Here is an 11,185-nt window from a genome sequence, read left to right on the forward strand (position 1 = left end):
CCTCTAAAGCATCTTGATCAGTGACTGAAAGATCATTAAACGCTCAACTTGACTGACCTAGTCAATCTCAACTGACTCATCTTCAGAGCAATGAGCTGTTGCTTCTGAATTCAGCGGGGTTGAAAACACACTGGAGAACTGATCTCCAAGCATGTTAGCCATAATCTCTACATTGCTAATGGCTTGCGCATTGACCTCAAAAGGCCCAACAGAGTGTTTTATTTTTCTCTTAGATTTCGTACAAGAGAAAAAAGCCTTCGGATTCGATCTGACCTCCTGAAACACCCTACTCTCAGTTTGTAATCGGTCATTTTCGATGGCGGCCTTAATCTTTCCCTGAATTACGTCCATTTTTTTGGCAGGCTACCCACAATTACTGGATTCGAAGTGCTCTTTAGCCTTTTTGTTAGTTTAAAGCTCTTTTTGAGCAAAGTCTTTCTATATTCTGGAATTTATGTCCGTGTACCACCTTTCAGAACACATTCAGAGATTGCTAAACTAGAGCAAACTTCTAGTATAAGTATAGGTATTAGTTTGTCATATCCGAGGGCTTGATCTGGCTATTTTAACAATGCATTGGCGTTCATTTTTTCACACTTTTAACACCAATTCACTGGAAATGAATTGGATCAGTTTGCTCAAAGGTATTCTTGGTAGGGGACTTTAATTTTCCGGCTAGCGTTGTAGAGTGGGAGGCTAGTCCCGATGGGTATATTCCCATTTCTAAATCGATATCTCAGTCGTTCGAAAAGCTGGAAGAATTCCCGATCTTGCGCAATTTCTCCCAACATGTTGATGTAGCCACCAGAGCAAATAACGTTCTTGACTAGATCTTTTCCAATGACCCTGATCTGATCTAGTATGTCCATGCGACGCCTAGTAATCTGTCAGATCATCATGTTCTCGAGTTAGGGTCGACCATTACTCAAAAGCCGGCGTGCTCTAGAGTAAGATAGACCAAAAAGGTCGGTCTGGCTAAGTTTAAATTCAAAGATGAACATTGGCCGTTGATTATAAAACGGTTAGGGGAGCTTGCTCTTATTTCAATGCTGAAAAAGGAATCGTCCATAGATGCAGCCATTGATAAGTTAGTTTCAGTTTTTAAGGAAGTTTGCTCCAGTTTAGCAATACCTGAATGTCTTCCGAAAGGTGGTACGCGGAAAAAAATTCCAAATTTAAGAGATCCTAAAATGTTGTAAACCATCTGTACGATTGATGGTTGACAAACTCGGGTTTGTTTTGACATCGAGTGTTTTGTTTGGGTATAAAGTCTTCAGCTTGTGAAAAAAGTGTCATGACTTCAGAAGAAGATAGGAAATTTCAAGGGAATATCATGTTTGCATACGTACTATACCATACTGAGGCAATTGTTGTATAATTTTGAAAACCGTCAAAACTTGAATTTGAAGTCAATGTATGTGGGGCCTCTTCAAATTATTTGGATTTGAAGTAGTTTCAAAGCCACCATTATCTAACTCATGGTCCAACCAACCCAAGCCAATGCAGGCCACACGACTCATTTCAAGATGTTCGTGACCGGATACAGTTGGCTGAAAAAGATCATAAAAAGTCAGTGGGAAAGAAGGAGACTTCCTTCCTCTCTCATTGTGCCTCCGATTACACGGTACTGTTTTCATGCGTTTTAGCTTGACGTAAAACAGGATATGAATGTAAATCATCCTTTAAAACACTCTAAGTATGTAATTGCCATGAAAATTACTTTGGAGCAATGAGGACTCAAAGATGCATTTTTTTATTCAGTTTCAAAGAGGTCTTCAGAAAGAGTCCAAAACAGTAAAATAACATGGTGAGTGTATTTTCTTAGAGGAAACGCATATTGATAATTCTAATAATAGTTAGCAAATTTGTTGCCAAAAATTCACATTTTAGTTTTTTTTAAGCAGTGCTTGATGAGATTTTGAGCTTTATTTTTAAAAATATAATCTTATAATATATAACTCAAGAAATAATAGTTCTGCACCTCCGTTGCATGCTAAATATTTCATTTTCCATTTTAGGGCTTGGATTGCAGCCTAAAAGCTCAAATGCAAAGGATATTTGTTTCACACATACCCGAAATCGAAGATGATGATTTGGTTGTGACGGGTGATGTCGACATATTCCCAATGGTGCCGAATATTTTAGAAGAACTGAGACGAGACTACAACATTTGGTTGTTTCAATACGCCTTATCAGAAACAAAGCATGAAACATTCAGTATGTCATTCATTGCAATGACAAAGGCTTTATGGAAGCAACTCCTCCCTGCATCAACTCCCGAGGACACCATCCAACATTTTTTGTAAGTATCGTCCATTCCAAGTATTGAATACACAAAAGTAAGTTAAAACCAAAGTTGGTCGATTAATTCTGAGTGTTGCGGTCGAAATAAAAGCTTGAAGTTGTAAATGTCATGAAATGTCAATAAAAGAAAAACTCCAAAAGGTTGGCAGTATTTGCAAATTTGAACTTTTATTGACCTTGAGCAAAATATCTATGAATATGTCTTGCTATTTGCTCATTAGGTTATTAATTAGGGAAGTGAGGTCAAGTGTCACGTGTTTCTGCAAAGTGTAAAGAGAAGAAGCGGATCAAGTTAAATCACAACTTAAAAGCAGTGTTCTCTTCTTTGAGAAATAATCTTCGTGATTTGCAAAAAAGATTAAACCTTTTTTAGCAAGTTCTGATGGCTTTGAACAATTGTCAAGGAGTAGATCCTGAAATAAGATGAGGGGAGATAAAAGTGAGCTCCGCATTTTCCATTGGACTTGATCTAACAAAAACATTTTGGGCCACAACAAAATACTGATTGAGCAAATGATCACGAAGGAAAACAAGTTGCGAGACCCTATCTTGAGGAAAACAATAAAGATGAATATTCTTTATTTCTTTATTAACCATCTTGAAATACAGGTACTGATTGGTTTTTTTTTTCCGGACTTCCTTACCGCTGCTTGGATTGGAATCCCAGCACTTCAAGACGAGATAATTAATTAGTTATATATATTATTTGATCGACCAACGAATTATTGATGGCTGATCTGGCCAATCCTTATATTAGGTTGATCAAGAATTTTAGTCAAAAACTTGTCCAAGTCTGGCTTAAATCCTGCTACTGGATCAACGCCTACATACGACCTACGCATATTAGAGGGAAGCAAATTAAACAATGAAGGAGCCCNCCAGCAGTTCAAGACGAGATAATTAATTAGTTATATATATTATTTGATCGACCAACGAATTATTGATGGCTGATCTGGCTAATCCTTGGATATTAGGTTGATCAGGAATTTTAATCAAAAACTTGTCCAAGTCTGACTTAAATCCTGCTACTGGATCAACGCCTACATACGACCTACGCATATTAGAGGGAAGCAAATTAAACAATGAAGGAGCCCGAGAAAGAAGAGAGGCGGACTTCATTGTTCTTACTAGTCTGGATTCTCGAGGGCTTGAAGGTGCTCTCAAAAAGTACATTAAGCCCCCACGGTTACTACAATTGACCCTAAAACCTGGATTGGGCCAAAGCTCATTGATGCTTTTGAAAACGTACAGTATCAGATACCTTTCGTACCTTCTCTGATCACTGTGCAGTCCCAACTTTTTTAGCCTCTCCCAATATGAGAGCTCTCTCAATCCTGTGATGTTCCTAGTGAAACATCTTTGGACCTGCCCAAGCTTTTAAAACCTGCTGAACTCATTGGTGCCCAAATGGGCGAGGCATATTCAAGATGCGGCTGGACAATCGACTAGTACAGAGTTAGCATCGAACTTTCCATCATTTTGGAGGAGTACACCTAAATCTCTCATGGATGAGACCTGCTGATGCCCTTACCTTCATTATCTAATAGTGGAATGTCTAATGACGTCGACCCAAGGTCATTGAGCGGAATTTCTTTCCATTCAGTGTCATATTACTCGCAGCAACCCCAGAGTAGATTTGGTCTAGGACCTCTACCAGACAACCGGAATTCTGACCATTCTTACCAACTACCCATTTTGTACCATCAGCATAGGAAGAGATACTGACAGTACTACTCCCAAGCTTCTGAAGCGGAGCAATGAAGATGATGAAAAGGAGAGGACCCACAATAGAACTCTGAGGAACACCCGCCTTGACGTCATGTATGTCACTAAGGGATCCCTCAAGCTTAACTAATTGTTTCCTACCATAAATGAAACTTCTTAGCCAATTGAGAGCCTTGCCTTGGATCCCAATTTCATGGAGCCTGTTAACTAAAAGGCCATGATCTACCTTGTCAAAGGCCTTGGCAAACTCGAGATAAACTCAGCGACTGATTCATGGCTCTCCAGTTCCTCAATAACCTGCTCTATATGTTCAATCAGTTGGGTAACCGTGCTGAAATGGGCTCGGAACCCATACTGGCTCGGAGGTAGGACTTCATGAATATCAAGAAATCCAACAAGTTTGAACTTCATGATCTTCTCAAACACCTTTGCAATATTAGAAATGAGAGAAATCGGCCTGTAGTTACTGGGGAGCGACTTATCTCCCCCTTTGAAAATTGGAACAACATGAGCCACTTTTGGAGAGGAGGGGAACTTGCCCTGATCCAAGATACAACGCATCAAGTACTAGAAAACAGGAGCAAGAACCTGTGAGCATCTCATCAGAAACTGAGATGTCACAACATTAGGGCCAGGAGAGCTTGAGGGTCTCAGGACCCTGATGGCCTCTAAAGCATCTTGATCTGTGACTACAAGATCATCTAAACGCTCAACTTGACAAGCCTTGCCAATCTCAACAAACTCATCAATAGAGCTGTAACGCTCGAATCAAGTCTAACAAGATCAAGAGACGAGACTTAGTAGTACCTAGAGAAATGAAACAAGTGTTGGTCTCGGTGGTAAGTCGTAGACTCTCTTTTTATTCATAGCTAAACATCGCTTTATATACAGAGAAGAGCATTGCGCTTACGGCGCCTGTTCCAAGTCTGTCGCAACATGTTGGAGCATAGAGTCCCTCTTTGGGATCAGGGTGTGGTTCTCTCATGACGATGCTTTAGTTCGTATACAGAGCAATGGACTGTTGCTCCTAAACTCAGTGGAGTTGAAAACACACCAGAGAACTGATCTCCAAGTATGTTGGCCATAGCCCCTACATTGTCTATGGCTTCCCCATCGACCTCAAAAGGCCCTACAGGGTGTTTGATCTTTCTCTTAGAGTTTGCATTAGAGAAAAACGCCTTCGGATTCGACCTCACCTCTTGAACAACTCTACTTTCCTTTTTCAACTGATCTGTCTCAATGGAGGCTGTAACTCTACCTTGGATCAACTCCCTCCCACTTTTTTTCGAAGGCTAGCCACAACTATTGGATTCATATTCCTCTGGAGCGTTTTTGCTAGTTTGCAACTGTTTTTGAACAAATTCTCGTTATACTTTGGAATTTTAGACTGTGCCCCGCCTTGTAGAACACATTCAGAGATTGCTAGAGTGGAACAGACGTCCTCAAAAACTAGAATCATTTTGTTTAGGGCTACATCAATGGATGATTCCTTTTTCAGCATTGAAATGAGATCAAGCTCCCCTAACCTTGCTATAATCAACGGCCAATGTTCATCTTTGAACTTGAACTTAGCCAGACCGACTTTTTTGGCCGGTCTTACTCTAGAGCATGCCGGTTTTTGAGTAATGGTCGACCCTAACTCGAGAACATGATGATATGACAGATTGCTAGGCGTCACATGGACGTATAGGGTTTGTCAAGTGAACGCGTTGTTTAACAACGGACGTTTTTACATGGAGTAAAATCAAAGACAACATGTCCAGCCAACCCACACTGTGCATGCATTGAAGTTTGACATTTAGCTGGATTCTTCGTTGATCAGCTTACCCCTCTCCTCTCACCATTGAGACGACTGCCCCAGTGGTTCAAAAAAGCCATATGCGCGACAAATTTGAGCCAGACTTCAATAAATCAATCACGTCAAAATAACTTCTTATGGTTTTTGTAAGGAAGAAGACTGTTGAGATGGATATGCGCATTTCTCTCAATACCTGATAAGCTTTTTTGACCACCGTGGTGAGACGGGTGAGACGAGACGAGAGGAGACGACCGTGTCCAAGAATCCAGCTATTTATTTCATTTTTCGTACTTGTCTTAGCAAATGGCACTGTGGTATTGAGCTAATTGGATAGTGCGTTCAGCGAATTATTCCACACATGTTCATTTTGTTGGGTTTTGTTACACAACTCACTCAAAATCACTCGATAATTGAAAATTCAATGGGCGGTTGGTGCGAGTTGACGGTGTTGTTTGTCCAAGTTCTCCCTCCTCATTTACCCAAAATCAGGGTGCCGGACTACAGTTTTCCTTGAATTTCCTTCACTTGACATGCCCTATTGGATAACATCAGGGTCATTGGAAAAAAACAAGTATAGAACGCTATTCTCTCCAATGGCTACACCAACATGTAAGGAGAAATTGGGCAAGATCGCAAACTGCTTCAGCTTTTTGTATGACTGAGATGTCCATTTCAAAATGGGAATATACCCATAGGGACTAGCCTCCCACTCTACAACGCTGGCCGGAAAATTAAAGTCCCCTACAAGGAAAACTTGCGAGCAGACTGACTGATCCAACTCATTTCCAATGAATTTGAGAGCTTACAAGAACGAGCTTAGTGAACAAGAGGGGGGCCTATATATTGTCACAATGGACGGATCAAGATCTTGAATGAAAAACTAAGACCTCTACTTCTCCATTAAATATTTTTACATGACTAGTTTGCAGGTCATTTCTAACATATAGACAAACACCCCCATGCGGAAAAGTGGGACTGTCAGGGCGTACTCTATCACATCAAACTAAATTGAAACCAACCATGCTTAGCTCTTTATCTAAGACTCCTGGTCGAAAGCCCTTTTACGGGCTTATTGTCCTTCGATGGACTAGTGCTATCAAATCTTTGACTAGGCCTTCTAACCTTAAAAATTCCTGCTTTTGGACAAAGCTCATTTTAGGCGGAGGATGAGGAAACCTTTGAGGAGAGGGTAAATGAGGGGGAGAAGAAACTCAGGCCACCACCTGAACATACGATCTAAAAGATTCGTTGGGCTCCTGACGACCAGAGGGGGGATTAGGGCTACAAAGTTTGGGCAGAAGAGAGGTTTGAGGAATTGAGGATGAGGTTGGAGGAGAGGGAGGGGAACAAGGGGAGGGAAAGAGGGAAGGGGAAAGGAAAGGGGTGGGGTAAGTCTGTTGAGAGACTTGACAGTGAGGTTGAGACAACTGCTGTCTCTTCCTCCTCGTGCCCCTGAGATGGTTCTTTGTGCATTCGAAATTGAGGCATACCTTGTGCCTCAATGATCGCATGCACATAAATGGGTGAAAAAAGCTACATCCCTGTTTGGAACATCCCTTCTCATGGAACTTGATAAGGCAAAACTCTCTAAGTTTGGGACACCATTCTGGGTGAGCCAGTTTACACCCTTTCCCTGCTTTTTTGCATCTCTGTTGTTTATGGACATCGCAAACGTCGAGAGCATTCTCTAATATGCTCTCTTTGACCTCTATGACCTCTTTGACTACATGGGGCTTTTCAATCAAATCAAAAGTGTCAGTCAGTGCCTGTGTGCCTTTTGCCTACACTTGACTGGTTCATCCCACAGTCAAGTAGTGGCTGGGTGTGACCAACCCAAGCTATTAAGGCTTCCATAATGAAAGGCTTATTAATGGAGGACGGAGTTTTCCCTTCCAAAACACGCTCTAGACAGTTCCTGGCCCCTTCAGAAAGTCCCTTCAACAAAGCTTCCATATTTATTGAAAGCAAGGCTATTTGAGAGATCCTAATCAGAAATACTGGGAACCTGGACAAGAATATGGAGAAATATTGTGGAAGCTTCCCTCAGCTTAAAGAGAAAAACTGTTAGAAATATGCGAGAGGAAGGTAAAAGATGAAAAAAACGAAAAGAAGAAGGAGACAGAGCCAAGAGGTCAAAAGGGAGAGAGAAACCAGCGCGTGCAAATGAAAACCAACTGTAAAGCAGGCAAACAGCACACACGTGCTGGGCGAAAACCAGGGAGGAAAGTATTCCCTAGGGACAGACAAAGAGCTGTTGGAGGTAGCAACAGAGGAGAAGAGAATGACGATGACCTACTCTTGGCTGACCCAAAAGCTAGCCTCAGCCAACAAACACCAACTCGACTACAGGAACAAACAAGAGTTAATGGAATGGAGTAGAACAAAAGAAGGTTCTAGAACCTATTTTTGTTTTGAAAATGCTAAACTAAACTATTGTCTCTGTGTTTATATCTTATCATTCATGACGGAGGACGCGTGTATCAGGTTGGCTGGGGAGTCACTCGGGACTCACTACAATCACATTCAGAGCCTCTCTTACCGTGTAAAAGAGGTTGATGTGATATAGGTTGCAATCTGCAAGTTACTGGCCCAACAGCGATTTTAAAGGTTGTCAGGTGGGAGGATATAATCTGGACTTTCAATCTGTTAACCAGAGACATACATTGATGTTCCATCGCAACCTCCCGTAAGCATCTGAGGCTCCCAGCCATTCAGATACCCTCCCACCTTGTCACGTCGGATCCCACCAGGCCCCTTCAATATTTTCATACATTTTAGACCCTCAATTATTATTTCTCTTTGCAGACCGTCCATTTTGGATAAGAAGATGACTTGGAATTACGATCAGCTAATAGTGTCAAAAGTGATCCTACAAAGTGGACTTTGTTCCCTGGATCCGCAGAACCGTCTTTGGAAGAGGCTTCGACTTGAACCAACAGATCCTCAGACTTCGGATGTGCAAACTTGTTACCACGGGTATCGTTGGTGGGATTGCAACAAAGCTCGGACAAGTACTTCAAGTGGTTGCATGATGTGGCATTTTCACCCTGACGAAAGGGTTCGAGATTTGACAAGAAAGTTCAAATCAATTCTCAATTCATTGGAGCATTCATGAGATCAAAGCTGTGAACAGCACTGGTCGAACCAACGTGATATTTGAATACGGCACGCTACATATAAATCTTACCAAAATTGGTGAATGAAGTAGAAAACGTATCCTAGTTGAACTTGTATTGGTTAAGGTCAAAACGTTTTTGTCAAATACAATTGATCCCATTCCAATTGAATTTCAGCTGCCCTTATTTGGTTGTGGAGTCAATCAGAATACATCAGTTGTGAATCAATGTATGCATTTTAAACATAAAAAAATATATAATCTTATAGATGGAAAAAATCAACTGTAAATTGCACTTGTATTCAACTATTTTTGTCTATGTATAGAAATAACAAATTTAACGCAAAAAACTTTCCAATTCATATGTATTGTGATTTTTTTATTCTAGATCTCCTGATTTGCAATCTTAGATCTGTTCAGTTTTTCTTGGAATGCGTTAATGTTGCTTATCTTGTGAAAAAAGTGTGTTGACTGAGCAGAGCTTTCATTATTGGTCTATCTTAAACTAAATTTCTGAAAGAATATTTGTTCTCAGGATTCTCAAGACGTGATGAGTTACATTTGAGTTGATTTTAGCTTAGTTCAAATCACTCAAATGTGAGTATGAATCAGTCATCTTTTGACCGAGAATCGGGCCAATTTTTCAGAATAAAGGAAGGTGAAGCACTACACATTCGAAAAGAGTCAAATTCAAAAGGCTCCTGAAAGAAAACGATACCGATCAAATAACAGCGCAAAGCATCATCGTTGAGAAAATGGATGGATGCTTTATGCAGAACCTTTATAACTGGATTGTATTGTTTATTGCAACTTTTGTAGATAAAGAGGTGTGACTTTAATCGTGTTTTGTCAACTTTCGCAAACCAGCCTTACGTTTAAGGGTGCCCTATCGAGGCCAATTCAAAAACTTTACTTGGCCAAATATTTTGTAAATTATGACACACCATGACTCATTGGAAATTTCGTTCTCTTGTATCGGATACAAATCCAAGTATCAAAAGAAGGAAGCAAAAAATTATTTCAGCGTCTTAAAATATTTGAAACGGGTTCCACTAAGAGTACCGTTTTAATTTGCTTTGAGTATAGACCATAGAGTACCAAAATAGCGGCCTTTCAGCAATGAGCAACTTGTAATCCGAAAATGCCCTATTCACTATTCATAAAGTTTGTTGCCCTTTGAAAACACATTAATCATTGACTCCAATAGTGTTTGACTTGAAGAGAGCTTGGCAGTCTCATTTACGTTCCTCAGAGGCAGAGCGGTCACAAGTCATTGATGCTAAATTCGAGACCTAGTTTGTAACAAATAATCAGGCAAAATTGTTTGTTTGTGATTCAATATCTTTACATTTGACGTGACAATATACCTCAAAAGTCTCAAATTTTTGGTGGGAGTCCAACCGTGACGTTGAACTTTGCAATGTTGACGGTCGTTCTCCCCAGGAAATGGGAGCATTTGGACATGGCCCTCTGTGCGATTGGCACAGCCAGGTCCAGAAGCCCTAACCATGATTAAGACTCGGGATGCATTTTGGGATCAAAGTGGAAGCAAAACAATTGTCACGCGATAACTTTTTACCATGGTTCACAAATTTACACAGCATTTATTTTAGTCTATTTTTCAAGTCATACAATCGTTGCAAATAAATGCAAAGAGTTTAATCCTTTTCCCCACAATCATTACTTGCCATTCATCGACCAATTTGTTGGTCTTGTTGTTTTTCCAGGACTATTGGCAACGGCGGAGAGAGAAGGAGAATCAGCTGACCTTTGTGATCTTTCTTAGATAAGTCAGGGACTCTAAAGAGAGGAAACGACACGGATTTCCCCTCACCGCCAACTTAGGCCATTGCGTTGAATCAAGACATTAACTCCAGTGGGAATAAAACAAGATTATCCGTACTGCATAGTACATTAAGGTGTTTTTAATCAAATAATGATCTCCTTGATATACAACTCAGTCAGTATACTAAATATTTCTGAATTAATCTTGAAAGTCAGCAGAATAATGAACATCAAATTAATCAAAAAGGATCAAATTGTTTTTCATTTGAAATTGGTGAAATATTGCGTAAAATTGGCTCAAAAACACACATAGATAGAAAATCATCAAGAGTCATTTATTAATTGATGGGTAATGTACACTGACAAAATATAAAAAAAATGTATGGAATAAGCAATAAAAGTGCATGTACACAAATGTTAACATATTAGAATATCTTGGATGGACAATTGATAATTTT

At 40.2% G+C, this 11,185-nt stretch overlaps 1 protein-coding gene across 1 annotated transcript in view; it reads left to right on the forward strand.

Moving 5' to 3' along the window:
* LOC131891670 (uncharacterized) overlaps positions 1–9,327 on the forward strand; it is a 13,134-nt gene extending 3,807 nt beyond the window's left edge. Inside the window, exons 2-3 of the mRNA XM_059241298.1 lie at positions 2,019–2,302; positions 8,633–9,327. Coding sequence (XP_059097281.1) covers positions 2,019–2,302; positions 8,633–8,942 — 594 coding nt within the window. The 3' untranslated portion in view covers positions 8,943–9,327. The remainder of the gene's footprint in view (positions 1–2,018; positions 2,303–8,632) is intronic.
* The last annotated feature ends 1,858 nt before the right edge of the window (positions 9,328–11,185 follow it).

This window comes from Tigriopus californicus, chromosome 12 (assembly GCF_007210705.1).
Source record: "Tigriopus californicus strain San Diego chromosome 12, Tcal_SD_v2.1, whole genome shotgun sequence".
Classification (NCBI taxonomy): Eukaryota; Metazoa; Arthropoda; class Copepoda; order Harpacticoida; family Harpacticidae; genus Tigriopus; species Tigriopus californicus.